Source organism: Westerdykella ornata (assembly GCF_010094085.1).
Source record: "Westerdykella ornata strain CBS 379.55 unplaced genomic scaffold EI97scaffold_18, whole genome shotgun sequence".
Taxonomy (NCBI): Eukaryota; Fungi; Ascomycota; class Dothideomycetes; order Pleosporales; family Sporormiaceae; genus Westerdykella; species Westerdykella ornata.
Window position 1 is genome coordinate 298,912 of NW_022986868.1, and position 27,301 is coordinate 326,212.

The following is a 27,301-nucleotide window of genomic DNA, read 5'->3' on the forward strand; positions in this document are numbered from 1 at the left end:
TGAGCAAACAACGAGGCACCACCCTCGAGCAAGATCCCGGCGCGAGATCCTCCAATGCTCGCATTCGAAAACCGAGCAGAGGAAGCGGACACTACAACTTCTGAGCCGCTCGGAGCTTCCCGTGGAGCCCGCGTCCGCCAGCCTCTCACCTACCACCTGCTAGCTGCACTGCTCACAAGATAGGTACCACTCCGATCTTCGTTGGATGACGATGTTGTTCCAAGCGACGAGCGTGCAGATTTTGCCCGAAACCGGAAGAGCGGCCTCGAGCCAACGGCAGGTTCGAAGTCTCAGAGCGCCGCCTTCAGCATCGAGGAAAGACGTCGAATCGAGATATCAGCAGCAGCTTCGAGAGAGCCAGAGCGCTCGCCACACGACACGTCTTCCTTGTGGAATGTCAGCCCCGAGCAGCCGAAGCCTTCCGAACCCGCTCGAGCACGTGGGAATGGCTCCCTACAAGAATAGCAAGGAAACGCCCTCTGCTTGATAATCTGTGCTAGCACGAAATTCGTCTGCAAGGGCGCTACACAACTCGAGGAGATTCGAAATTGCCTCCATCGCCAACAAAGCGATACGATGTCTCTCAACTCAAGCGCGTCTGAGACGATGAAAAACTGACCTGTAGCCACTGCAGTAGACAAAGCGGACAATGCAAATCGTCAAGGCTTGCAAAGATGCTCGCAAGGCATGCACATCTAACCGAAAGCAGGAGCTCGGTCTTTACATAGTACTCCTCCTGCTTCGAACCCGCATCCCCTCGAGCCTCCCTCCCATATAACCCAAGCCTTGCCTGTACTTTCGCGTACAGATATACTGTCTGAGGGGCAGTCTGGAGAATGTTTCTTTGGGCAATTCTACGTTAATCCAACACTGCTGCCACGGAAGAACTTACCAGGTAGCTGCATTTGAAGCGTCAGATATTCATGCTGAGCCTGCTTCGATTGGCGATTTCATCTCCCATGACGAGTTGTCCATGAAGACATTCTAGGCACATTCGCCCATTGTCCACACTCTCACATTGCAGTTCCGGCAACCGCGTTCCTCAACCTTTCCCAATCCAAGCCCTTCCAAAAACAAAGAAGTTCCATCTCCATGCACACGAAACACGTTGCCAACCCAAACACACAAAACCCGACTCCAACGCCCAGCACACTGCCCTGCTCCGTGGCTGTCCTGGTCGTCGCCCTCTCTTCTCCTTCCCTTTCATTGCACACAAAACCGAAAGCGAGGTTCCGAGATCTGTGGCAAAGTCGGAGATTAAGCTCCCATCCGAGGGGTCTCGCGCACCCTACTATCCTTCCCTCTGGTGTTCTCTCGGGCCCGGTGGGTCAACGGGTAGTTAGATGTGTGTGGGACTTTTGTGGTGTGGGGTCGTCCCCTTGGAAAGTTGCAAGACCTGAGATCCTTGGCTTGCGGTACAGATACGGGGGATACAATTTTTAATGTGTGTAGATGTAGATGTAGATTTGTGCAACAAGACTTTGTCAATACTTCTTCTTGGTTTTATGTGTCACTCTAACGAGCTTGATAATACTTGAATGCAGATGAGAGCTATTTTCCAATTAAATCTCCCCCGCCCATCTCCCCATTCCCACAAATGCCTTGACTGCAATATCAAGAACAAAACGCCCGATTTCCTATTAAGCCGAGTTACGGCTGCTACATCTAGTTCCAGTATGCTATTTCCGATGATCCCATGTCCGATTAATCCCCATATCCGATATCCCATATTTCGTGATCCGTTCGTTATCCATAGCCCCCAATTTGAGAGACTTCTTATTATTCAAACAATGTCCCCCTCGCATAATCATAGACATCATACACGGTTCGTCTTCCTCTGCCGCTGCAGGTCCACCTTTTCAATCCCCCCCACAGAACCCATACCCCTTCCACCCCGTTGCGCCCATCTCGGCAAAACCCCCATAGCTCGCGCTCCTGCTCCTCAACCTCACGCCCGGCAACGCCTCGGCATCCTATACCTGGCTCATGCTGGGCCCGGGCTTGCGGGCGCCGCCGCGCAGATTGGCGCCGCCGCGGATGGACATGAGGGAGATGACCAAGGTGACGATCCAGGCGACCCAGCCGAACCAGAGGAAGGCGGTGCTGGCCTGCGCCATGCGGCAGCGCTTCTCCGGGTCGTGCGAGCCGTTGGTGATGGAATTGTGGAGGACGTACCACTGGGTCATTCTTGTTAGTACCCAAAGTCTCACTAATGTTGAATTTTTTTTTTTTCGAATTGGATCGATTTGGAGATGAGAGGAGGGGTGAGAACGGGGGGTTCCTGAATGAAGACCTACCCTATTGCTACAACTATGCACATGCAGGTAGCTGGGCAAGGCGACGGCAGCACAGAACCAGAAAATCACATTCAGCCCATCCAGGACGCTCGACAGGGGTGGGAACTGCAGTCTCTCGATGATGGCTGCCGGGATCAGATACAGCAGTGAGGCCATGCCGAATGCGCTGACGAACATGGCGTAGTTGACGGCGGAGGGGTTGCCGGCAAAGGCGGTGGCGATCATATTGCCGATGAGGGACATGATGATGATGGTGCAGATGAACTGGGCGACGTTAGCCTTGAGTTCGGTTGCCTGACAAGTGAGAGGAAGGGGTCGCGAACCTCCCAGATACGGAAGACGATGTTCAGAGCTTTGGAGACCATGGTGGCGGTTTTGAATCCGTGTTGGTCTGTAAAAGGGGCTGCGTTTCGTCCTACTCAAGCTGTTGTTTTGCTGTCGCCGGTGCTTGAAACCTGCTAGGCCAAAGCAATCCTAAGCTAAGCGGATAGGGTATCTCGAACACGATCAATGTAAACTCAAATTACACGTATACGGAGTAGGGGACGGCTTTTGCGACGTTGGCCACGCTCGTAAGTATGGGAAAGCGATCGGGCGCGAAGTATACTGCCTTTTCCTGCCCATCTATCGGTCAGCAAAGGCTCTGGTTGGGGGGTGGTCTCGTCATAGAGAGATCAGATGGATGCTACGTCACCGGTGGTCGGAGCTTGAGCGAACGACACTTGACCATCGATCTAGAAGGGTCGCGGCAAGCGCAGGTCGGGACTTACCCTCTTTTTTCCTCTTAGTACGGTAAGTCGCCGAGGAAAGAGCCAGTTGGTGCGCGTAGTCGAGTTCGTTTCTTTGTTGCAGAAGTGTTGTTGTACTGTGTAAGAGTTGGGTTCGCTGCTCCCAGAGTTCAAGTAGGATCCATGGATGCTTGCAGGTTGAAGTGTATTGATTGGCTGGATCGGCGGCTGTGGCTGTGCGCCGTTGGACCAGCAACTGCTGCCTGCGTCACCAACAGCCCTAAAGATCAGACGGCCTCAATGTGTATCCAGTAATAAGCAGCACCTCTCCAATGGTTATTGGAAACATGTGTACTGTGCATTACCAATGCTCGGAATACGCTCCTTAACTCCGTATAAATGTGACGAAAACCGGCCGTGGAATACTAAGCAGCATGCGCCATTACTCGAAAAGAAAGAGCCTCAAACCGTCACGGCAGAATTATTCCCAGCATGAGACTAACTCATAGTCTTCAGCATGACGGACAGTGAGCTGCGTATGAAGAATGGAATGCCTTACTAAAGGGAAACTTGCAGCCACATGACCGAGAAGCGGAAACTTGGACAAGGAGCCAAAACCCCTGACGTAGAAACCGAAGGAAATATGATCGGACGGGTATCATGAAAAAACGGAGCAAACGTGGTCAAGAAATGGGCGCTCCGAACCTGCCAATACCGCCAGAACCAAGGAATGCGAAGAGCAAAATAACCAAAATTCGGAAACAGAGCGAGCCCCTCTTTCTAAGTCATTACCATTATTTCGTAACCGCTGGCTCTCGCACACGCTTGCTTATTACTTGCTCACTCGCGTTCGTTCTGGTACCCTCCGGATCGGTACCCATCGTTCCAAGCGGAGATCCGCGACCGTAATCTGTACGCAATGAGACGGGGTTTCAAGCCAAAGAGTCAATGTGCCTACTGCTCGTCCTGCTCATACTCCATCTGGTGATCGGCTATGAGTTCGTATCCGCCCTCGTCTGGAAGGCAGAAGGCGCTCGCAACGATTCCGGCGGCCGTGACGAAGAGGAGGGCACAAGATGCGATGGAGAGTCTCCAGGAGGAATCGAGGTACCAGCCTTCGAAGAAGCGATCGTCGTTGTTAAATAGGTAGGCCTATCTTGTCAGCATTCGCCGCATTCGCCATGTCTCGGGAGACGACTCACCACAATGGCTGTGCCGGCGCACTGGATGATGCCAGCGACAGCTACGAGTAAGGAGATGATACTCCAGCCAACTTTTCTTCGCTGAACCCCTCCCGCGATAATGACGCCAAAGCCGACTAGGGTCGCGAGCTCCACCACCACTGTGAAGGAGATCAGGAAGCCGACGGTTCTCCACATGTGGCAGAAGTTTTTCCTATCGCCAGTGCAGTCGGTAGGTTGTGGAAAAGCATCGCAGGTTCCTCTTACGCTGGAACAGAACTTATGGAGGCCCAGGGAACTTGTACGGCCGTCTTCCTGCCGGGGGGTCAGCGGCTCCGTCGAAGCTGGTGGAGCTTCCGACCATGATGAGGCTGCAACAAAGGCAAACATACAGCAGCAAAGCTAATCCATCGCGGCAGCGAGATGCTATGGACAGTCATCATGGTGCCTATGCGCGTCAGTCTGGCTCGGGTTCGTGATATTTCTCTGCACTCACAGAGAATGGCGACCAAGAAGCCTAAGCTGTATACAACGCGTCGGGTCATGATGAAGTGTTAGGTGGGCAATGGCTCCTCCTGAAGGCTGGAGAAAGTAGCGGGGGTGTGCGGGAACCTTGGAACGCGTCGTACGGGGAGGGTTTGTTTCTAAGAAAACGGGGCAGGTCGAAACTAGAGTAGCATTTTGCTGGAGGAGTACAAGATGCACAGAATGGAGGGACAGACGAATGAGGAGCAGAGATGAAGGCTGCAAGGTGTGCAGAGGTTACTAGTGGCCCTCTCGAGTCGAGGTGGTACCGCAGCAGCTTGCAGACTGGATCGATGTGAAGAACGTCATTATCGCAACCGCGTGCACGGATCCACATCCAATCTATGCTCCATTCACCGCTCAGAGCACGGTGCGCCAGCCATCTCCTCATGACACTCGCCGTGGAGGGGTGTACTGTGGCCATAGTACTGGTAAGTACAGTGCGGAATGCCAACTGTCTCCATATGCTCCAACTTTGCCCACAACGCAGCCCAAGTTGCACCTCGTGAGGTAGAATACAAATTCCCTTCAAGACAGACAGACAAGACCACTCTGAGCTCGTGCGAGACGTCGGACAGTCTACGAGAGCAGTTGAAGCATGGGTAATACGGGATGCGGAGGACTCAAGCCATGAGAACAGTCGGCAAATGCCATGCACATCGGACATAGGCGCCAGCATATCAAAGTACTTATCTTTCGCTCGCCAGTGAGCCGCAGGCGCGTCGAGGCGAAAGTGGGATGAAACTCGGCGGTGAACTGAACTGATAATCATTGATGGTCCGCGATACGGGCACCATGTGACTGATACTCCTCAATTGTACATGTGTCCAGCACCCTCTCAGCATGGCGCTGTGGGGGTGTGCAAAGGCGGGGTGTGCGGTGCCGGTGTGCGCTGCGGCCGCTATGCAGCCCATAGATCCTTCACTGCAACTAAGATGCATCAACAGTTCCGACGCGCCGTTTCCCGACCGTTTCAATCTCTCCCCGGCAGGCGCAAATGGTGAAAGAGTCTCTTCGAATGCAAAGGGAGTAAGAAGCCAGATCCAAACCCTCGAAACGCAGTTTCCGACATCCCATTCAGAACATGTTGTACAGTACATACGGCTTGCATAACGGTGGCCCCTCAATGACACCTCAAAAGAGGGATTGCGCCGAGTTCCGCTGCTGCGCTGGTCTCTTAAGGAATTCGAAACAGAGCAGCGCAGACGCCGCGCTAACATTCAAGCTGTCGACTCCAACCTCACTGGCGTCCCGTCCTGCTCGTATGCCCACTATATAGTGTGCTTGGTTGAGCAGGCTAGTCCTGAGACCCGTCCCTTCGGCACCCATCATCAAAATCGTTGGATGCGAGGCGACCGGGCTATGGCCTACAGGAAGCACCTTGGGGTGACGAGCATGTTTGAACACAATGCTACTTGAGCCATCTTCTGCACTTCCATCGCTTTTGGCTGGGGTGGAGGTAGACAGATCGCTCAACGGCTCATCCGCAGGTACAGCATCGCTGGCGTATATTCGCCAGCCCTCGCGAGCGCTCTCTGCGAGGAACGCGGCAGGCTGTTTGACAGCAAAGATAGGGATCGCTTCTGCTGCTCCGGCGGATGCCTTGAGAGCTATGTGGCTCCAAGGTGCGCTCTGCCGTGTGGGCGTCGCAATGGCATCCACTCCAAGGAAGTAGGCTGACCGCGCAATGGCACCGAGGTTTCCTTCGTCCAACTGAGATACGTTAGCATAAGTAACGCCGTGATTTGCATTTCGCGCCCACCACTCCGTCGACATAAAGCAGGAAAGGATGTCTCCAGCCTCCAGACTTGTATGCCACTCGTGTTTCAGTCCCGTTTACCAGCTTCTCTTCTCTGCTTTGACTGTCCAAGTCAACATGGAAATACGCTCCGTCTACTGAAGAAGCGCGCAGCTTCACAAGCGGAGGCCGAGGGAGAGGAGACGCCTCGAGAATGACGCCCTGACCTTGTTACTATGCGAAGGGATATATCTGATGCTGTACGTACATTGTGTGGTCTCCCACTGCTGGCCTTGTCCATCAGCGGTAAGTAGTCATCTCCAACGTGCTGGACTTTCAACTTATCAGCTCGGGCTTGTGCGATCAATATGTTTCCGCCATTGGAGTTCAGAGCGCGATCGTGAATATATAGTGTATATAGCTTGCGCCGCTTTGCCTTAATTGCTGCAATAACTACAGAGGATCCGTATAGAAATTCAGAGGCCGCTGTGCTGTACGGCAAACTCTCCGGCTTATATGTTTCGGCATGCCGTCCGCGACGCTCTAACTGAAACTCTCCAATGCTATTTGCTCCTCTTGCCCCTGAGCGGCGTTGTGCTCGTCCTCTCTCCTGGCTAGGTCGATATGGGCCAGTTCTCCGGCGCTCTCTGGACGGGCTGGGCTCGCGGCTACCACGCTCGATTGCGGCGAATAGCGATTTGTAGCGGTTGGCCCCTCGCGAAGGGATTGATGTGTGTGTCTGGAAAACCCGGGCTCTAAGCAGAGATCGGAGAGTCAGTACCATGTCGGAACCAGTACTTGAGGACGAAGAAGGCAGGAATGCGTATTGGGACGTCGAAAGTTCGGACTTGGCAATCTGCAAGCTGTAACTTTTTGAGCTCGGACCACCGCTTTCCCGCTGGACTGGGACGAAGGTGCCAAGACTTCCTTCCGTCACGAACTCACGCGTCCAGTGAAAGCTGGTGAAGCGACTGGACAGCTCATCCTCTCCTTCACCTTAATGCAGCTGCAATAGCTCATGCCGGAGCCCAACAGCTTTACATCAATCACCCGATAGTCATCTACCGCCCCACGAATTCCAGGCATCATTTCTCTACCTCCAATACAGATCTTTGGTTGCTGTCAACATGAGCAGCGACGACGAGGAAGGGAATCTTATGGCGTCTTTCAAGAGAGGAGGGCGTACGCGCTCCATACCCCGAAAGCAAGCCCCTCTCTCTCCTGGAGACTTTGTTTCCTCGGACGAGAGCTCCGCACACGATGAAGCTCCAGCTCGCACCGGCGCCTCGACTACGGTGCGCAAGGTCGCCGTCGCGGTCAGGGTGAGGCCGGTAAGGAACGTAGAGGAGTATACATACTACGAGCCTGCGGAGGAAATTGAGCGCATAAACCGTGAGTACGGCAAGAGCGGTCAGATGATGTACGAGGTGGTTTTGTCAACAGGGCAGACTCGACAGGTAAGTGAGAGAGACTCCAGTACTTTAAGAGACGCGGAGCCGCTCCTCTTTCTAGCTCTCTATATATAGTCTCATACTTTCCATACACTTCAGCCTTCAGGCAGTCCATATCTGACCTGCAATCCTCAGATAAGCTTCGACGATCTATTAGCTACCGAAGGCGGTTCAAGCGCTCTACAAAACTTCCAAGTAGACGAGGTCAGTCCTAGTGAAGGCGATATGTTCGAGTCACCCGCACCAGAAGCGAAACGGGGCCTGCGCAGGAACCGGACGAAGACCGGCGAAGACGGATTCATAAATAGCGCTATTATCGATCTCTCAGATGAAGACAGCTCCCGGAGACCCAGACAGAGGCGCCGTCACGCTTTGAGTAGAGGGACGACGGACACAAGCCGTTCGCGGACGTACACAAGAAAGAGCAAGGCTTTCACCTCGGATTCAAGCGAAGAGTCGGAAGCTGCTCCCAGACGCCGTGGGCGAAGGCCGAAGCGGAAGGTTCAGGAGCCTGTCCGCCGCTCGGGCCGAGTCCGCGTGCAGCCGCAAGACTTTGATGAGGAAGATGAAGAGGACGAGGATGAGGATTCCAGCGGCGTTGATATTCTTCGATCAGATGTGCTTCCGGGTCGCCGAAGGAAAAGAAAACGAGGCCTTGACGCCAGCTTCACACGAAAGATCCCGCGAGTAGGAGTACGTCAGTCCGACAGGGCCACCCGTGCCCAGAACAACATGCAAGAAGCGGATGTCAACGATATTTACCGTTCGGATTCCGAAACCCCACAGACGGTGGCTCAAAAGGTGGTCAGCGTACGCGAAGTCTTCCAGACTCTTCCACGAAGTAACCTTTTCCGATCGCGCCATGTTGAGGGCTGCGAGGTCTGTTCCGAAGGACCCACGATTGCGCCTTTGATTTACTGCCAGGGCTGCAGTCTTGCCTATCACAAAAACTGTCTGGGAAATCGCGGGACGCGGGATCACCTCGTCACCAAAATCGGCGATGAGAATTTTGTGCTCCAGTGCAAGCGATGCATTAACTTCTACAAGCGCAAAGATCCCACCGCACCCGACCTTGCGAAGTGCAGCGACTGCCACAAGCCGGGACCCGCATGTCGGCCTTTTCGGGAACGAAAGTCTCCGTTGCAGGAGCAGAAAGAACGCGACGACAACGGCGGCCAGGATCCCATAGTCGATGTTCCTCCTAATCTGATTAACAATGCTGCAAATGTATTGTTCAGGTGCACACGGTGCTCACGCGCCTATCACTACCACCACCTGCCTCCATTGTCACCGTATGCCATGGTCACTGATCGTGACGAGGATGAGACCGCGGATGAGAGATTCCAGGAGTACGCTAGGACTTGGCGGTGTAAGGAGTGCAATGACACCAAAGACCTCAAAGTCGGTGGACTTATAGCGTGGCGACCCTCTGATGTGGAGACGTATCAGCCTGGCACATCTTGCGAGATGCTCAGCGAGGACGAAAAACAATATCTTATCAAGTGGGAAAATCAATCGTACTTCCGAGCTGCCTGGCATTCTGGTGCTTGGACTTGGGGGGTCACAGCGCCCGCAATGCGAAAGGCTTTCAACAAGCGTGAAGACGGCCCCAAAATGCGCACCGAAGACGCAATCCCAGAGGAGTTCCTTCGTATTGACATCGTGCTGGATGTCAAGTACACTAGCTATGTCGAAGTCCAAAAAGAAGAGATCGACAAAGCACGCATTAAAGAGGTGGACAAGGCTCTGATCAAGTACAAAGGGCTCGGGTATGAGGATGCAGTTTGGGAGAAGGTCCCCACTCCCGAAGATGGCGAACGATGGCTCGATTTCGTCACTGCTTACAATGATTGGGTTGCAGGCCGATATATACGATATCCCAAGCAAGGTCATTTGAAGGCGCGTCTCGATAAAGCGCGCGCGACACCATTTGCAAAGCTGGAGAAAGAAAAGCAACCTGACAATCTCGTCGGCGGTGAGCTCATGAAATATCAGATAGAAGGGCTGAACTGGATCTACTACCAGTGGTACTGCCAGAAAAACGGAATTCTTGCGGACGAAATGGGTCTTGGTAAGACCATCCAGGTAATTGGATTCATGGCGACTCTCATTCAGGATCACAACTGCTTCCCGTTCCTTGTGGTCGTGCCGAACTCCACATGCGCCAACTGGCGCCGGGAGATTAAGCAATGGGCTCCATCCTTGCGCGTTGTGACTTTCTTTGGATCCGCAACAGCCCGGGACATGGCATATAAGTACGAGATGTTTCCGCAAGGCACCAAGGAGCTACGTGCCCATGTAGTCGTTACCTCCTATGAGGCGGCTACCGATGATAGCTGCAGGAAAGTGTTTAGGGGCGTCAATTGGGCTGGCCTGATCGTTGACGAAGGCCAGCGCCTAAAGAATGACAGGAGCCAGATTTATGGCGCCCTCCAAGCTGTCAAAGCTCCTTTCAGATTGCTTCTCACAGGGACACCCCTCCAGAACAACGCCAGGGAACTCTTCAACCTGCTACAGTTCCTCGACGATACGATCAACGCTGCCGAGCTTGAGGAAAAGTATGCAGAGATGACCACGGAGAATATCCGGGAGCTTCATGAGCAGATCCGGCCATTCATTCTGCGACGGACAAAAGCACAGGTCTTGACTTTCCTCCCACCGCTGGGGCAGATCATTGTTCCATTATCTATGAGTGTTCTTCAGAAGAAACTCTACAAATCCATCCTTGCAAAAAACCCTGAGCTCCTGAAAGCTCTCTTCATGACGCAAAGGAGTCTCAAACAGCAAGAAAAGGCCAACTTGAGTAACATATTGATGCAGCTGCGCAAATGCTTATGTCACCCTTTCGTGTACAGCCGTGAAATCGAGGAGCGCACCGATATCCAGGCAATCTCGCATCGAAATTTGGTCGAAGCCTCTGCAAAACTGCAGCTGCTTGAGTTGCTTCTGCCGAAACTCCAACAACGCGGCCATCGTGTTCTCATTTTCAGCCAATTCTTGGACATGTTAAGCATCATCGAAGATTTCCTTGACGGCATGCAGATGGCTTACCAACGTCTTGATGGCACTATGGGCTCGCTGGAGAAACAAAAGCGCATCGACCAGTTCAATGCGCCTGACTCGCCCCTGTTCGCTTTCTTGCTGTCGACCCGTGCTGGGGGTGTTGGCATCAATCTAGCAACAGCAGATACGGTCATTATCCTTGATCCCGATTTCAACCCACATCAAGACATACAGGCCATCTCGCGAGCTCATCGTATCGGCCAGAAGAAGAAAGTCCTTTGCTTTCAGCTCATGACACGCTCCAGTGTGGAAGAAAAGATTGTTCAGATTGGACGGAAGAAGATGGCTCTGGACCACGTTGTGGTCGAACAACTGGACGCAGAAGATCTGGAGGATAAAGACCTGGAGTCAATCCTTCGACACGGAGCAGCCGAGCTCTTTCAAGACGATGGCGCGGATCATGATATCCGATACGATGAGGCGTCGATTGAGAAGCTCCTTGATCGGAGCCAGATAGAGAATACGAAGACTGGCGCCGACGACTCAGCAGACTCCCAGTTCAGTTTTGCAAGAGTATGGGCTAACGATCAAGGGGCGCTGGAGGATACTTTGGACACGACGGATGAGGTGGTTGCGCCTGACCCTGGAGTGTGGGATAAGATTCTGAAGGAAAGACAAGCCGCGGCGGCAGCTGAGGCGCTGGCACGGGCCGAGGCTCTTGGTCGGGGCAAACGTGCACGGATGGTAGGTTGTTTCATGTACTCTGATAGACAGCTCAGCTAACCTGTGTAGAACGTCCGCTACGACACGGAGCAAGATGCCACCGCTGAGGCTGCAGACGGCCCCTCGCCCGCCAGAGTCGAGAAGACGAAGAAGCTGAAGAAGAAGCGCGAAAGCGCCGAAAGCGACACGGATTTCCAACTGTATTCCGACGAACAACCCGAAGAGAGCGCCTCGGAACTGGAAGCCGAAGCAGAGCCCGAGAACATCAATGACCTCAATCGGCCGCCGCAGCCTAAGAGCACATACAGTTCTCTCTACAAGCAGAATGGATCAGGTGTGTCGAGTCTCTCTCCCTCCAAATCCGTTGGAAAGCCCAGTGGCGCCTTGAGCACTCCGCCGAAGCCATCGGCTCCCCGGATGGCAGCCGCCGCAGTGCGTCCACCACGGTCTCCACAGGTTCCACAGCCCTCACAACGCCCACTCCAATCCATCAGACCGCCTCCTAACCGGGCCACAGTGAAACCATTCGAGCGCGTCCACCTGCCCGTCCGGTCCACCCTCGAACCCCAGTTCGGTCGCTGGAAGGAGCAAGTCTGCATCGCCTGCCACCAGACCCACGCGCTCGGCGCATGCCCGCTCAAGATTGCCGGCGTCGAGCACTGCGGTCTCTGCGGCCTGGCGCACTTTGGCCACGCGCGCACCTGCCCGCACATCAAGTCGGAGACTCAGGTTCGGGATATGCTGGAGGCGTTGAAGAACTCGCCCGAGGATAAGAGGCTGATTGAGGCGGCGGCCAAGTATCTGCGCGGTGTGAAGGGCACACTGGTTCAGCAGAAGAAGAGGGATAGGGAGAAGGCGATGATGTTGGCTGCCGGTGGAGGTGGTGCTGTACCTGGTGCGGGTTTGACCCGTCCACCACAGCAGCAACAGCAGCAGCCTGCTGCGGGGGGTTATCAGCGGTATGAACAACATGGGAACCCGCCTTCATATATGGGTCCACCGCAAAGGGAGGTCCCCAATACCGCTGCCGGAGGACCGATTCCTGTGGTACCCGGAAGTGTGGGAAGTCATATCCAGGGCCAGAGGAATGGGTTCCAACAGCAGCAACAACAGCAGCAGCAGAGGAGGGCCCAGCAGGTGCAGGATCGGGACCGGGATGATCACGCTGTGGAGTCTGCCCTGAGAGGGTTCTTGGGGAAGTAGGTGGTGGAGTTTGAAGGGGAAATTAGGCGGGTGACTAAGCACTTTGGCGAGGGCTTTTGGTGCGAGTTCTTCATGTCGGGGGGTTCGGCATGCTTTTTTTCTGGTTTCTGGGAAGTTTTACCCCTTCTTTTTGGTGTATATATAGATTCCGCTTGCGTTTCCGTATGCGCTGGCATACGCAATGGGCAGGCCGGCGGGCAAGCAAGCAGTCAAGGAGATCATGGTTTGCGTTGCGTTTCCTTTCACAAGCTCCAAATGGGAAGTTAGGCGCTTAGATACCAAGTACCTACCGCATACGCGCGAAGGCATATATATTCGCGGATGTGAATGTGTAAATATGATAATCTGTTTGAATCATTGGAGTACTTTGTGTCAGCGGTGTGATGTCTCCAGGCCCGTTACGGTGGACAGCCGAATTCACACGGAGGATCTATCTGCTACGAAAACAATTTGAGTATACTACTCTATGGCGGCAGAGGAAAAATAAACGTGCACTATTCGTTGGGGGCCAGACCGCACGTTGTGTCTGTGACTATCATTCCATCGCTTTGATACTACCGACCCTTGGGGTTGGCGACTGGGCTGTCCTAAATTCACACGAACGTTATTGGATGTTTTAAGATCAGGATAGTTGATGCGTAGGGCTCGCCACAGAGTTCTCAGGATACGATCAGCCCCTGGCCGTCTCTCCGGTCCGCAACTCCCACTCACTCTGGGCAATACTAACGGCCCCACAGCCATGGCTACGGGACTGGTTCCACGGACTAGCCAGGTGGGATTGTATCCATCCGGTTGATAGCTCAATTATGGAGGACAGCTAGACTGAAAGCTAAGCCCCTCAAATTGTTGAGACTTGAGACACCAAGCATGGAATCACCCGATCGTAAACCCGAATTGAGTGACCGGCTTGTGGATAACATGAGCGCACCCCGTCGCACGGTTCACATTATGTACCCCAGTGCCATCCCAAGAACGCCTGCATCAATGTTTAGAGCCCCTGGCAGCATGATAGGGGCCGGGCTGCCGGATATCAGCACCTTGGTGCTTCAAGGTTCCCAGTGTTATCCGCTGCAGGTACGTCCATTTGGATCACAGACACACTTGAGCCAATTAGATTGTCAAGGTCGCCAAACTTGCGGGTCTGAGATTGTCTAGAAGCCCATTGGGGTCCAAAACGCAATGTCCAGGAGCTGTAAATGGCCGAACTTCCACGGGAGTGATCGTCTCTCGATGGCCTTCAGCTGCATATTTTCTTGAGTTCTTCGGTGAACAACGTTTCGACAGCTGGAACGACCGAGTTTATGTTCTCCTTAGCATGACACCTGTGAGTTATTGACTCCACCCTACGTGGATTCTAGCAGTGAACGGGCGATTATACGTCATAAGTTTGGAAGCATGTACCTCGGCTGTCGTGCACCTTGGACAGCACCCTGAACAGCAGTAAAGGTCCGTTCTCGACTGCATAACACCGCATGTCTAGATGCCAATCATTACTATTCATCCTGGAAAATAGATCTGTTCTACACTGACACAGACCCGTAAGCAGGCGCCGCCCCTACTCTAGGGTATATAGTAAGCCTTGATCCGAAATTTAGGGGTATGTCCATGTGGTAGCACGGATCACCGTGGCTTAAAAAGGTTGTCTAAAGACTAGTCTTCTAAATAGGCATTGGCCCCTTTCTGTATAGGGCTCTTCTTAGATGCATGTGCTGTAGCCCCGGTCGTGTAGTCGAAAGATGGCCCGACCGAGCGATTTGCAGCGGAAGAATGCATGCGAGCCTCCTGAAGAGTTTTACAGTGAGATGCCCCATGATAAGGAGATGACCCACTGTAACAGATGATTTGACGGGCACACAGAATGCTGATACCATAGCGAGTAACGGATAAGTTGGATACTCTGTCCCTGCTCGTGGGCTATGCGCAAAAGACTGCCCGCCTTTGATGACCCCAGGCTAGAATGCTCGATTAGAGTTAGAGCAATTTCTATGCTTCTAAAACGCCGAATATCTCTGGATAGGAACGAGTGTGCTGAACTTCGTGTGTAGAAAAAGGGGTGCTTACGTGACAAGGAAGCACGATGATGATTGGTTGAAGCCTAAGCGACAACGTGCACTTAGTTACCATCCTCGTTCCTGGCTCGAAATCGAATTCTCAGCCCAGCACGAACATTTTCTCACTGCAATCATTGCGGACTTTGAGGTCATAGCGGACCAACGGTGATCAACAATCACAGTTCCATGTCTTCCATCTCTTCTCCCCACACGCTTCTATAGCCCCACATGTGGAGCGCAAGTTTAGGGATCAAAGCGTCTGATTGAACAATGCTGGAACTGGTTCGAACTGATAACAGCATCGTCCGTCAGAAAGGAACAAATAGCATTGTACCCTGCACTGCTCTTCTTACAATCACAGCTGCCATGTACATAGGCCAAGCCCGGGGCTCAGCCCTAACGGATGATTCATCTCTGACGAAGCCGCCCAGTAGGAAGCGAGAATAGCTTAGTCTCCTTTCAACTAACATATACCGCATTAGGAAGTCCATCCAGTTTCAACGACTAGCTCTCCAAAGGGCAAGTGGCAGGGGGATGGAACCACCCTGTTGTGAAATCCCAAGGCGCACTTTAAGGTTAAAAGCTTATGTTTTGGAATCGCTTCCCAGGTACCCTCGTCCTCGAGGCACAACTGGCTATCCTCGTTGTCCACGTCTAGTTCGCAAGGCCAGCTGAGAGTTGCCATAACGCCGACCACGGGGGCCGTTGTCCGCTCCGCTTTCCGCCGCTTATGTGTCTCCTGATTGCATGTGGCTTTTCTTAACGGGCCTTCTGGAAACTGAAGTCCATAACTCCAAATACAGATCTTGGCGCCACAGGGCTGAACGGTACCTAGACAAGGTTGAGATTTCAAAAGCGCGCCGGCTGCACTCGTGTCTTTTCGCGATCAATATATTTCAACTTACCGTTTACCATTCCCATGGATCGAGTCACCTCTGCTGGCGCCATGTCTTTGCATTCCACACCACTTCTGCAGTCGAACTCCCATCCCCGTTCGGGAAGGAAGTCCAGTAAAAGAAATCCAGATGGGGTTGCTGCACCGGCTCAGAAACCGAAAAAAGTCAACAGCGAGATTCGAAAACAGCAGAACAGAATAGCTTCTAGGAACTACCGTAAGGAGACCTTCCTGATCATCGCACATGTCCTATCTGACAGCCGATATAGGCGAGAAGCGCAAACGCAAACTGCAGTACCTCCAGCAACTGCTCCAGGATGAACCAGCATCACAGTCAAATGAACCATTGGCGGAACCATCAGAAGATGCGCGTTCACGCTCAGTCTCCACGGAATACATAGGCCAGCACCCATCACCCCCGGCATCCATTACACTCCCTTCAACTCCCGACTTCCCAACTTACAGTACAACGCTGTCTTCAACAACCGGAACGCTCGTGGATCCCCCACTTGCACTTGCCAGTCCTTATCACAGCCCGTACCCGACCCCCTCATTGCCGGTATCCAGCCTTGAGTCAGCCTGGAGCCCGTCGTTGCCCATAACGGAACCTCTTGTGATACCCTTATGGAACGATTCTCCTTGGATGGCCGACTTCTCATCATTGCAACTTCCCACTCCAGAAACTGAGAGCTACGAGCCATACCCATATGCTCCAGCGACATCGCAACCCCTGTACGAACAACCGCTTCCGGCGTCTTTGTCGCCTCCCCTGGCGAACCCTTTGGTTTTTCACCAGCGCGACAGCCTCATCCCGGCTCCTTACATGCAACCTCGGAGTGAACTCCACCATCCTCAGCCTAACAGCATCGTCCATGTGGGCTTCCACTCGTCGTTCCCATACGAGCAAATACCATATCACTAACAAGCCAACACCCGACTCCTATCACACACGCTCGGAAATAAGGACCCATTCCCGCCCGCCTTCGTAACCTTCAATTCATTTCCCGTGCCACGGTCTCTTCACCTCCCGAGTGGCGACACCTTCATCCCGCAGCTGAGATTCAGGAAATTCTTGCTTATGGAAGCCGTCGGAATCGCGCCTTTTGACGAATCACAAGTTGCGCCCTCATCTATAGTATAGCGCGGACCCGACTTCAGTGCGCCTCTTTGATTTCAAAGCACCGGATGCAGGCGGAGCCGAGCCGAAACAGTTTTATCAGAACGTTGAGTTCCCTTCTGATCAAATGGTTTTGGTCGAGTAATGAGATGAGGGATATTTGGGTTGATGAGGAGGCGGATCGAAATCGGAGTTTGCGGTGTTTAGTAAACGGACAAGAGTACGGGGTTGCGGCGGAGCAATAACGGTGCCTTGTCTTGTGCGAGGTTGCGAATTTGGAATGGGTGTGCCTCGGCTGTTGTTGAGTGGGAATATGCTTCAAGTTGACATATTGGTTACGTCGAGAAGTAAATACTTTTGAATTAGAGGTTAATCGGTCAGAAGCTTTGCATGACTTGCCAGGAAAGGAAATGATAGATGGAGTTGCGCTGTAGAGTAGGTCTCGAGGTGTATTTGGCGTTGGGATAGGAAATAGATAAAAGGAATCGTCTATAGAATTTTACGAAGTACTCGCATGTTTATATGAGTGTCTATCCCACGCGCGTTGTCCATCTATGAGGAAATGAGAAATTGCGATCGATGTCCAAAGACAGCATGTCAAACGCCATCAAGTTCTTTCCCAACTCTTTCCCAATCTTAGCTTTTCCGATGCCATCAAGGTCTTTCCCCGACTCTTCCCATATCTTCATTTGCGGTATCACCGACTAAGCATGTCCCCTCCCTCTCCTGCGCGTCCTACCTCCCCTACGATGCCCTCTATCGCCCTTCATTTGCATCCCCGGCTCCTGACCACGAACCCACTTGTCCTCGGCAGGATCCCGCCATCTCTCATCCATGCCCGCCAATTTCGCCGAATCCCTCGACTTCGCAAACTCTGCGACTTCGTTGTTTGCGCCGTGCTGCACGAAAAGCGACATGTCCAGCTCCCCCTCAGTGCCCTGGTGATACATGGACAGGTCCAGGACATCGTTGTCTGGATTGTACGTCCGCACCACGTCGACGTTTCCCGTGTCTAGGTACTGGAGACGGTTTCCTGCGTGGAGGGGATCGGGGTGCTTGTCGAGCACGGAGACGAAGTCGAGGCCCAGCACGCAGCCCGTGAGGCCCGCGTACAGGGAAGGCGACGTGGATGAGGGGATGGAGAGGCTGTAGACGGAGGAAGGTGCTTGGTATGGATGGCCGATGCTAACGCCCCTTATTCTGTTGTTGGGCCGCAGATAGAGGTTCCAACCCCCCGTGACGAGCTGTGCATCCCCAAGTTTCTTCGGGTTGATGAAATCACCGAAGCCGCGGGTCCGATTGGGGGGATGCACTTTCCGCACGCGAGGCCTCGACGGCAGGGTAATGGAGCTGTATGCGTGTGTGCCGGGGAACCGGATATCGTAGATCTTCAACATCGAGTGCGCATTGCCTCCGGCGATGATACGCTCCTGGCCTTGAAGTGCGAGAGAATATATTGCCTGGTCATTCGTGACGTCGCCGAAGATGGCCTCGCAATCTTTATGTGACCGCAGGTCGTGGAGCCGGACGAGGCCGTCGTTGGCGCCGGAGAAGAAGATATTGCCTGAGTTGCCTCCTGCGCGCGAGTCCTTGGGAAGAGACAGGAGGCAATATGCGAAAATGAAATACTCTGGCTCCGAAGGCGAGTAGATCTTGCGAATGGGGCTGGCTGAGAATCCGGTGGGAGTGATATCAAACACTTGGACGATTTGCTGGCTGGGCCCCAGGGCCACGGCTACTTTATCTTCGGAGATGAAATTGCATGCCGCAAGAGTCAAGGGCATACTGGTCGGTTGAGGTGCTTTTACCTCCACTTCGCTGATGGACGACTGCACCGAGTCCACAACGCAGTCAGGATTGACAGGGTACAACCTCAGCCTTGCATTTTCCGCTGTGGTCGCCATTAACGGCTGAGAAGCGGGAGACATGGAAAGGTAGCTTCTCCCACCCGTCGGGGTATAGCGCTGCGTCTTAGTTTTTCTGTTTTCGACATCGAAACATATCAATTCGAGTTCGCCAGTCGCTGTCGTCGTTGTGATACACTCCAGCGATTCGTGTTTCTGATGAGGACGTAGCAGTCCAACGGACATGATGTCGTCAACTCCATCGATTGCGTCCTCTATCCCGTAAGAGTACCATGAAGTCGGGTGGCCGTATACGTCATATTCCCCTCGGAAAGGCTCATCCAGCGAAAAATTGGCCTTTTGATGCGTATCTTTAATCCGCACCAACACACGTGTACCAGCCGCCCAGGCCAGCACCTCTCGCCGGTCCGCCCAGCCTCCATATATCTCTTCATAGCTGTCAATACTTGGTTGGTAGCCTATGGTTTGCGTCGATTGATCGGTCCAAGTGGTTTGGCCCCAATTGTTTAAGCTCGTGACAGTTGGCCTGGGACGTAGGTTTCTTGCCACAAGGGCTTTTCGCTCCCAGTTGCGGTACAGGGTGGTGAGGCCATGCACAGTACTGAGAGCATCCGAGTCCCGGCCGGTGATGCCAAATCGGCCTTTGAGATAGGCTTTCCAGCCATCTAGTTGGGTGAAGTGGTTCACTCTTCGGCAGGTTGAGGATAAATTGGATACGTCTCGGGGGTGCTCGAGAAAGCTAGCTATGAGTGACAGAATCTCGATCGGTAATGCATCCAGGGTTATCATATTATCGATTGATCAAAACACACTTTGTTTGGAATTTGCGATGTCTAGGAAGAAGGAGAGAATAGTGGTGGCAACCTTGGAATGGTTTTGCTGAGACCATACTGTGGTGCCTACGCTTATCGATAGCAGCCGAACCCGAACCTGTGACTCACCTGGGCAGTCGCGGAACGGTCGATCACGGGAACGTGCCGGCTCACGTGAACTATTGCCGTTGCAGTAGAATTATCCGGATCTCCTGAAACATCGTGCTTCTTGTCGACATGTTGTGTCCGGAATCAGTGTTTTGAATTCTTTGGTTCGTCCAACCTGTTGATGCGCCACGTGATGGCGGATCTTCCCGCCCCGATGCCCCGACCTGTAACCGGCTCCATCTCTACTTCAAGCTCGTACCCTATGCATGCTTCATGATGGAGTTCGCGGCTCTCCAATTTGATGCAGCTTCCATGCTCAATCATTGTCTCGATAATAACCCTATCCATTCTTTTATTACGGGTCGGTGAAGATGCGCTAACAGCACCGGACTCTGCCTATGTAATCTTAATAAATAAAACCTCCTATAACCGGCAGCTGAGTGTTGGTGGCACCCCTGCTCACTCGCCCAGTCGCCCAGCGACCTTGCCCAATAGGAGTACCATCAGGCCTTCTGCCCGCCCCCCGTAACCCTCTCAGCTATGTATGCGCAACATCAAACACGACTGGCCCAACTCCCTATTTTCGCCGTGATGCCCGCTTCCCCCCTCCACCACCTCCAGGACGCCGCTTCGTGAAGTCGGCCAGCGGGCGCCATGTCGTCGTTTCCCGTCATCGACGAGAAGCGCGTCTTTGCGCTCTCCAGCGCCATCAGCTCCAATCTGATTCGGCTTCGGCAGTCGATTGACGGACTTCGCCAACTCCACGACCAGTGGAAAGACAGCAATGCTTCCTTTATCAATCTGATCGCGCAGTTGACGGCGCTCAAGTCGAGCCTCGGCGAGATGCACGACTGGATCAACTACGCCATTCAGGATATGCATCCCCAGCTCCTCAGCGACTTGGATGTTTTGATGGGATCCTGCGAGGTTCTGGTGCGCAGATTGGATCGGCTGATCGCACAGCTAGAGCAGCCGGATCAGGAACATGTCGACTTTGCGCTTAAGATGAAGCTGGCTGTAGGGAGTAGGTCAATGAGACGACTGCAGAACGTTGCCAAACGGCAGACTGACGCCGTTCACCTGCTCCTGGCTGCTTGCAAATGGTGGGTGTGTCGACTTCACTCCGCTCCCCCGACTTCTGACAGTAAGCAGTCACACAACAGCCCAGAGGAAGATTCTCCTGCATAAAAGCAGGCAGATAAGAAAAGAAGACGCGTCATCGCTTTCCACCCTGGCGAGGACATCGAGATGGGATGGACAATGCATCAAGGCACTAACAAGCATCTCCCGCATGATTCAATGGTTTCGTATTGTCTTCTACATCAAGCTTCTCGGGAGATCGGGAGACCACGTGCCGACTGAACAGGATTATGCCGACGCTGCAGCCGCCATTCGGAGTCAGGCTATTGACCGCGAGTTGGAGGAAGATGCAACTTGGCTGCGGCGGGAGACGAAAATCGTCCTCCAGGGGGGCGAAAATACAGGTAAAGAGCTCATAATGAGACAAATGAAAGTCCTCTACGCAGGCGGCTACCCCGTAGAAGAGCGCCTCAGCTACAAAGGCATGGTCCGGCAGACTGTTTGGCAACTCATGCACGCCATCATTGACCTCCTCAAGGACACCGGAGTCAATCTCTCCGACGAGCTAAACCGGGACTTCGCCATGCTCCTTCACGAATTCGAAACCGTCGATATAGCCACCAACGGCCCAACACCGGACGGCGTCCGTGCCGTCCTCAACATCTGGACCAGCGAAACCTTCTCCACCCTCTATGTCCGCAACTTCGAAATCGACTTCCCCCCGTATGCATCCTACTTTGCGCGTGAGATTGAGCGTATCTCGGCCCCGGATTACATCCCTTCGGAAGCAGATATTGTGCGTCTCGATTATCCTTCGCACAACATCAAAGAGTTGCGCTTCAATTGGGACGAACTAGACGTCCACCTCTTCAGCATGGGTAGAAGTTTTCCTCATCATTTCCGCAACCGCTGGCTTCACCAATTCGAAAACGCTACTGCACTTATTTTCACCGTGGACGTGAGCGTCTACGACCGCGTTCTCCTCGAGGATCCGGCGACATCACGACTCACCCTCGAGTTCGAGGCGTTTTACGGTTTTGTCATGGCATCCCTGTTCGCGAATTCATCCGTCATTCTGTTGTTGAACAACTTCACCCGTTTCCGAAACAAACTTCGCCATTCACCGCTCGAGCACTTCTTCCCCGACTACCGCCCTGGAGTCAGCACCCTCATCAACAACAGCAGCAACAACAGTAACCCCAAGGACCAGGAACAGCAGGAGCTAGCCGCTCGCCAATACATACTTCGCCGGTTCAAAGACATGAATAAGAACAAGCTGAGCATATACAGCTTCTGGGTCGATCTGGATATGGGGGATAATGCGCATCTGTATGCGGCGTTGAAGAAGACATTGGGGCATATTCAGATGAGGAGGGCGAGGAGCGAGGTTTGGAGTGAAGAGGGACGAAGTGCGGCAGAGGGGAGTGTGGGTGGGGCGAGGAGTCCGACCATAGGGAGCGGTGGGAGGAAGGGGTCGATCTAAGTAAGAGAACCTGCGTTTATATGGCGCTAGGAGCGACGACTTTCGCTACGTTGATGCCTTTGATTCCCTGGGGATGGCTTGGGTGGATCGGATCACATTATACCAGGCCTCGGGTTCTCGGCGGCCATGTTGCTTTTCCTCTTCGTTGGTTTCCATTTCTCCTTCCTTTCCCTCTTCCTCATGCTCGAATAACGCGGATTAGCTCCATACTTTCACTTTTTTCTTGGCATATATCCCTCCTATCCGTAACTAATTTCTGTATTATGACGACGATGACGATGACATTATATACTTTAATATTGATGCTTGCACATCAACTCTCTCCTTTCTGAGATGACCGATTTTTCATGGACAGGAGCGATTGCATGCTCGCCTTGAAATGTAGGCGGAATGAATGGTCACAACAGTTTACCATGTATGCGTGCATAAAGTGGATCCGATGCCCGTGATGGGGAACTTGGAGCGTGGAGCCTTTTAGTACTACGTGAATGGAGGAGTATGACTGCTGGCAGCAGGATGGGGCCTGATCAACACAGCAATCGACAGAGATCAGTTTTTCCAAAGCATTGCCTTTGTTGCTCTCACACCTTTTTGTCAATTGATCGATTGGAACTGCACCGTGCACCCACCCCTCCATATTCATCGTCGGCTGAAGACTCGATGGCTTTCAGCTTTGCGCCACGACAGCGCCACACGCCTGCCCTGCCACACCTAGCTGCTCGAATCCCGCCAACTCTATTCCGTAGGCTTTTTTGAAAAAGTCTGTTCTCCTATCACAGGTGGTACAAACTGCCATACAAAACGTGGTGAAGCTTTGACCAAGTGAGTCGACAGAAGTGACCAGATCCGGCCTTTGCCACAAAGGCATGTCAAAGCCTCACTCGAAGCGAGACGGGTCCGGTTAGAGGCTCTGAGAGCTATATGGCAAGACTAGACCGCATGCATGTAGTGCTGAGCCTCGGGGATTGTGACAACCCTTGGTCAGTCTTTGGGGCTGAGAAAAAACAGGTATGAATGTCGAAAGCCTGGGTCAAGGCGTAGAGCAGCACGGTAGGTATAAGAAGGAGCACAGGTCTCAATTGTGCCACCTCAATCACCTGAAATCATTTGACTCATTCATTCAGTATCTTCTTCTTCTTCTTCTTCTTCTTCTTCTTCTTCTTCAGATCTCCATTCCAGATACCCTACCCTTTCCTCCCTCTCCTACCAATCTTCAACCTTATCCTAGGTACAATGCCGGCAACCACCACCACCACCACTACCTCTAATTCCACGAACACTTCATCCCAATCCCCCCTCCCACCCCTTCCCCCAAAGCACTCACAACCGACCTACACCTGGACCCTCGGCCCCCTCGCCCTCCTCCCCACCCCCCGTGCCTCCAACCGAACGGCAACAGACCAATACACCCTCATCGCCAGCGAGATGGCACTCGTCCACAACATCATCATCCGCTCCCTCAACTCCATCTACCTGCAAGCCCCCCACGTGCCGCCATCCCACCAGTCGGCATTCACATGCTACATGCTCGCGACCTGGCAGACAGTGCACGAGCACCACAGGGGGGAGGAGACGTCGCTATTCCCCGCGATTGAAAAGGCCACCGGTGAGACGGGGATCATGGAGGTGAATGTGCGGCAGCATCAGGCGTTTGAGACGGGGTTCGAGGCGTGGGGCCACTGGATCAGGGACGTTGAACAAGAGAGAGAGCGGTTTTCGGGACAGCGATGCCGGGATCTGATGGATGGCTTCATGCGCGACCTCGCCACGCATCTGGCCGAGGAAATCCCCTCGTTGATGGCGCTGGCCAAGTACCCAGAGTCCCGGCTGCCCTTGCGCAGACTCTGGGAGGAGGAGGGCAAGGCCGTCATGGGTGGTTTGTCCAAGACGAGGCAGTTGCCCGTCGTGTTGCTGAATCACGATGTCACGTTTGAAGGCGAGGGGTTGCATGCGAACTTCCCGCCGCTGCCGGCGCCGGTCAAGTGGGTCCTGATGAATGTGTGTGCGAGGTGGAATGCTAGCTGGTGGGCTTTTAGTACGTGTGGGGTGGATGGGAGGCCGAGGGAGTTGGCTTTCTTAGGGGAGTAGATGCAGAGGTGCGAGGGGAGGGGAGGAGGGATGGTTGGTTGGGAACAAATCGAGGGGGTTCTTCTATTTTATCTGTTGTCGATTCGATGCGTGATACCCTATAGGAAATGTGAATGTATACTTCAAATGATCCGAAGTCCTCAAACACAAGACTGACCCCTTGCATTATAGAGTCGAAAACCTTGTGCACTCGTCGTCAGCTCTTCCAGAGCCAAGTCAGTGCGAGGTATTTACATACATTCACAGGCCAGGCGCGAGATGTTCTGCGTGCCGAATCATCTGAGCGTAATACCATAGTAGCAGAATTAATAGGATCAATATCATGGCTGAGGTGTTTTTTTGTGGCGCAGGGGGTGAAGGGACCACGGAAAGGTTACTTGAGGCTGATAATGAGATGTTGAAGTTGTTCAAGAGGGAGCCGAGGCAATAACTAACACCTGCAATTCTCAAGATATGGTCTGCTTGAAGAAGTTCGATGTAAATTTCCGTCAACATAGTCAATATGCTTGTCTATACAATGTCTTTACAACATTTACCATACGGCTCAGCAACGCTCTAGATATGGATAGATATGGATGAAGAGGACCATGCCCCTATACGACAACATTACTATACCACCGAGCCCCATCTATCAAAGACTGTAAATCTTCTTACTTTCCACAAGAACCTAGATCATTAATCGTGCCCGTAGATGTATTATCTCCTCATTGCAACAACCGCTCCAGCTCAGCCGCTATCGCGTCTCCGACTTCGGAAGTGTTTGCAGTGCCGCCGATGTCCTTGGTACGGATGCCCTTGTCGATGACAATCTTGGTCGCTTCGTCGACCTTCTGAGCGAGCTCGGGCAGGCATAATGAGTACTTGAGCATCATGCTCACGGAGAGGACGGTCGCGACGGGGTTGACGATGCCTTGCCCGGCGATGTCGGGGGCGGAACCTAGTCAAGGTTAGAGTTTGTCAGAATTTTGAGAAAGGAACGACTGATCACTCACCGTGGATCGGCTCGTAGATACCATTGACTTTGGTCTTGCCATCAGGGATTGCGCCCAAGCTCGCACTTGGCAAAAGTCCCAAACTACCCGGAATGACGCTTGCCTCGTCGCTGATGATATCTCCAAAGAGGTTGCTCGTGACGATGACTCCGTTCAGCGCTCTCGGGTTCTTGATCATCAACATAGCGGCCGAGTCGATCAAATGCGTGCCGAACTTAAGCTGGGAGAATTCTTCCCTCATGATTCGCTCGAACGTCTTCCGCCATAACCGCGACGTTGCAAGGACATTCGCCTTATCAAGACTCCAAACGGGAACGGGAGGGTTCTCCACGGAAGCGAGACTGCCTGCTAGTCGTACCACGCGCTCGATCTCCTCGACGGTGTAGGGCTCTGTATCCATGGCCTTGCCGTCGCCTTCATCCTCTTTCCTGTCTCCAAAGTATATGCCGCCGGTCAGTTCGCGGACGATGTTGAAGTTGACGCCTCTGCAGACCTCGGCTTTGAGAGGGGAGGCGTCGACGAGGGAGTCGGAAGCGAAGAAGCAGGGTCGAAGGTTGCCGAAGGTGCCTAGTTCCTTGCGCAGACGGAGGATGCCCTGCTCAGGGCGGACCTTTCCGGTTCCCCATTTCTGTCACCATGTCAGAAGAAGTTCAGAGACAGCAGCAAGGTGTCCACGTACGGGTCCTCCTACTGCTCCTAGAAGGATCGCATCTGCTGCTTTCGCTGCTGCAAGGGTCTCTTCTGTTAAAGGAGTGCCGTGGGCATCGATGGAGCACTGTGCAACTGTCAAAACTTCCGACATTACTGTCGTGTGGAGAACTCACGCCTCCGAAGTCGTAATGTTGGTAGTTGAACTTGATGTCTCGTGTCTTCTCGATCACATTGAGGACCTGGCAATGGGATTAATTGGGTTGTACACAGCCATTGGCAATCAGCGCACCTTTACTGCTTCCTTTATGATCTGAGGGTTCTGTTAGCTCTGTTTTTTCCAGTTTACAATCAAAAGCTCCGCACCTCTGGGCCAACGCCGTCACCTGCGTCGATTGATTAGTACCTAATGCGATGAAGTTGCAGGAAAGCACTGACCTGCGAGCACAACGATATTGAATGAGGACATATTGATTTGAGGGTTTTAAAAGTGGAAGTGAGGAAGACGGAAGCTTACGGTCCCAAATAATAATGATATGTTCGCATCCTTCCCCGCGAGTTGCTAGCTACCCCGCCGCAAGCCGTCCTCCGACTTCGGACGGTGTTCGGCGGAAACGATTCTTATTGGCAGTGCCATGGTATAGCTTGTGGTCCAAGGCAACCTTCAAAGCGTACTTTTGGTGGGAAGATGGAAAGATGAATGATATAAGATGCGAGTATTGCGGATAGAGTGGTGTAAATTCCACACTGCACTCCGTTCGCGGCCTAGTACGATTGTGCGGTGCTTGAGGGCTACGGCGAGCTCATCCATAGAAGTTGGGTACATGAATCTGTTCCATCAAGACAAGGTGATTTCTATTGTTTCTGCGCTTTGCAAAGCAAAAATATGAAGTCGGCCTAGCTCTGACAGGCACCATAACCTTTAGCATGATACCATACCGTCAACGTGGACGAGCCATAGCAGCGATGTTCGAAGCAGCCTGTGCAACTGCTCTTTGGCTCCGAGTCGATGGCTGAGAAGCCTTCTTATGCGCATGCACCTGGGCAGGGAGTCAAGACCTGGCGTCTACAGTACTGCCATTCACCAGCGTGACTTTTGGTACAAGTACATTCGTGGAGGATGACGGACAATTGCCGCCCGATCAGCGGGTGAGTGCAGAACGATGCCGGATAGTACGCAGTAGCACCGCAACGAGGCCGCATCGTCGTCAAAACGGCTCGATGGAAGATTCCAAAGGTTCAACGGTGCAATTGCGGCTCCGAGGGGCTAACCCGAGGAAGACTAGCGTTGCCCTACAAAAGCCCGATCTTCA

The 27,301-nt window shown here is 53.1% G+C and overlaps 9 protein-coding genes across 9 annotated transcripts; 4 read left to right on the forward strand and 5 right to left on the reverse strand.

Moving 5' to 3' along the window:
- Positions 1-1,973: 1,973 nt before the first annotated feature.
- Positions 1,974-2,662, reverse strand: EI97DRAFT_451520 (uncharacterized protein; the record flags this gene model as incomplete). Its single annotated transcript, XM_033800348.1, has 3 exons — positions 1,974-2,177; positions 2,298-2,561; positions 2,621-2,662. 3 exons carry the CDS (start codon positions 2,660-2,662, stop codon positions 1,974-1,976), a joined length of 510 nt encoding a protein of 169 aa, XP_033652259.1.
- Positions 2,663-3,865: 1,203 nt separating this feature from the next.
- On the reverse strand, positions 3,866-4,751 carry EI97DRAFT_380874 (uncharacterized protein; the record flags this gene model as incomplete). Its single annotated transcript, XM_033795781.1, has 5 exons — positions 3,866-3,935; positions 3,984-4,177; positions 4,228-4,521; positions 4,599-4,654; positions 4,703-4,751. The coding sequence occupies 5 exons, from the start codon at positions 4,749-4,751 to the stop codon at positions 3,866-3,868; spliced, it is 663 nt and encodes a 220-aa protein (XP_033652260.1).
- A 1,114-nt stretch (positions 4,752-5,865) lies between these two features.
- On the reverse strand, positions 5,866-6,770 carry EI97DRAFT_459994 (alpha/beta knot; the record flags this gene model as incomplete). The annotated part of the gene is made up of 3 exons (XM_033801065.1): positions 5,866-6,444; positions 6,494-6,691; positions 6,738-6,770. 3 exons carry the CDS (start codon positions 6,768-6,770, stop codon positions 5,866-5,868), a joined length of 810 nt encoding a protein of 269 aa, XP_033652261.1.
- A 677-nt stretch (positions 6,771-7,447) lies between these two features.
- EI97DRAFT_434949 (uncharacterized protein) lies at positions 7,448-13,169 on the forward strand. The gene is made up of 4 exons (XM_033798751.1): positions 7,448-7,926; positions 8,056-11,667; positions 11,716-11,980; positions 12,164-13,169. The coding sequence occupies exons 1-4, from the start codon at positions 7,597-7,599 to the stop codon at positions 12,847-12,849; spliced, it is 4,893 nt and encodes a 1,630-aa protein (XP_033652262.1). The 5' UTR covers positions 7,448-7,596; the 3' UTR covers positions 12,850-13,169.
- A 2,677-nt stretch (positions 13,170-15,846) lies between these two features.
- EI97DRAFT_459996 (uncharacterized protein) lies at positions 15,847-16,717 on the forward strand (the record flags this gene model as incomplete). The annotated part of the gene is made up of 2 exons (XM_033801066.1): positions 15,847-16,012; positions 16,065-16,717. 2 exons carry the CDS (start codon positions 15,847-15,849, stop codon positions 16,715-16,717), a joined length of 819 nt encoding a protein of 272 aa, XP_033652263.1.
- A 670-nt stretch (positions 16,718-17,387) lies between these two features.
- Positions 17,388-20,010, reverse strand: EI97DRAFT_97930 (uncharacterized protein). The gene has a single exon (XM_033803257.1). It carries the CDS (start codon positions 19,564-19,566, stop codon positions 17,617-17,619), a length of 1,950 nt encoding a protein of 649 aa, XP_033652264.1. The 5' UTR covers positions 19,567-20,010; the 3' UTR covers positions 17,388-17,616.
- Positions 20,011-20,217: 207 nt separating this feature from the next.
- Positions 20,218-22,663, forward strand: EI97DRAFT_434951 (uncharacterized protein). Its single transcript, XM_033798752.1, has 2 exons — positions 20,218-20,800; positions 20,850-22,663. The coding sequence occupies exons 1-2, from the start codon at positions 20,352-20,354 to the stop codon at positions 22,258-22,260; spliced, it is 1,860 nt and encodes a 619-aa protein (XP_033652265.1). The 5' UTR covers positions 20,218-20,351; the 3' UTR covers positions 22,261-22,663.
- Positions 22,664-23,639: 976 nt separating this feature from the next.
- EI97DRAFT_434953 (uncharacterized protein) lies at positions 23,640-24,680 on the forward strand. Its single transcript, XM_033798753.1, has 2 exons — positions 23,640-24,529; positions 24,587-24,680. Exon 1 carries the CDS (start codon positions 23,686-23,688, stop codon positions 24,346-24,348), a length of 663 nt encoding a protein of 220 aa, XP_033652266.1. The 5' UTR covers positions 23,640-23,685; the 3' UTR covers positions 24,349-24,529; positions 24,587-24,680.
- Positions 24,681-24,804: 124 nt separating this feature from the next.
- Positions 24,805-26,467, reverse strand: EI97DRAFT_434954 (3-isopropylmalate dehydrogenase). The gene is made up of 7 exons (XM_033798754.1): positions 26,427-26,467; positions 26,355-26,374; positions 26,281-26,301; positions 26,165-26,230; positions 26,020-26,115; positions 25,341-25,968; positions 24,805-25,285 (listed from the first exon to the last, which is right to left on the reverse strand). Exons 1-7 carry the CDS (start codon positions 26,455-26,457, stop codon positions 25,053-25,055), a joined length of 1,095 nt encoding a protein of 364 aa, XP_033652267.1. The 5' UTR covers positions 26,458-26,467; the 3' UTR covers positions 24,805-25,052.
- Positions 26,468-27,301: the final 834 nt, after the last annotated feature.

Bases quoted from the DNA above. Each gene is read 5' to 3' on its own strand.
- EI97DRAFT_434949 (XM_033798751.1), top strand. From the start codon at position 7,597: ATGAGCAGCGACGACGAGGAAGGGAATCTTATGGCGTCTTTCAAGAGA. The intron at 7,927-8,055 runs GTAAGTGAGAGA...TGCAATCCTCAG, and splicing joins CAACAGGGCAGACTCGACAG to ATAAGCTTCGACGATCTATT. The intron at 11,981-12,163 runs GTGTGTCGAGTC...ACCGGGCCACAG, and splicing joins CTACAAGCAGAATGGATCAG to TGAAACCATTCGAGCGCGTC.
- EI97DRAFT_434954 (XM_033798754.1), bottom strand. From the start codon at position 26,457: ATGTCCTCATTCAATATCGTTGTGCTCGCAG. The intron at 25,969-26,019 runs GTACGTGGACAC...ACATGGTGACAG, and splicing joins TAGGAGCAGTAGGAGGACCC to AAATGGGGAACCGGAAAGGT. The intron at 25,286-25,340 runs GTGAGTGATCAG...AACCTTGACTAG, and splicing joins TATCTACGAGCCGATCCACG to GTTCCGCCCCCGACATCGCC.
- EI97DRAFT_434951 (XM_033798752.1), top strand. From the start codon at position 20,352: ATGTCGTCGTTTCCCGTCATCGACGAGAAGCGCGTCTTTGCGCTCTCC. The intron at 20,801-20,849 runs GTGGGTGTGTCG...GACAGTAAGCAG, and splicing joins CTCCTGGCTGCTTGCAAATG to TCACACAACAGCCCAGAGGA.
- EI97DRAFT_434953 (XM_033798753.1), top strand. From the start codon at position 23,686: ATGGCACTCGTCCACAACATCATCATCCGCTCCCTCAACTCCATCTAC.
- EI97DRAFT_97930 (XM_033803257.1), bottom strand. From the start codon at position 19,566: ATGATAACCCTGGATGCATTACCGATCGAGATTCTGTCACTCATAGCT.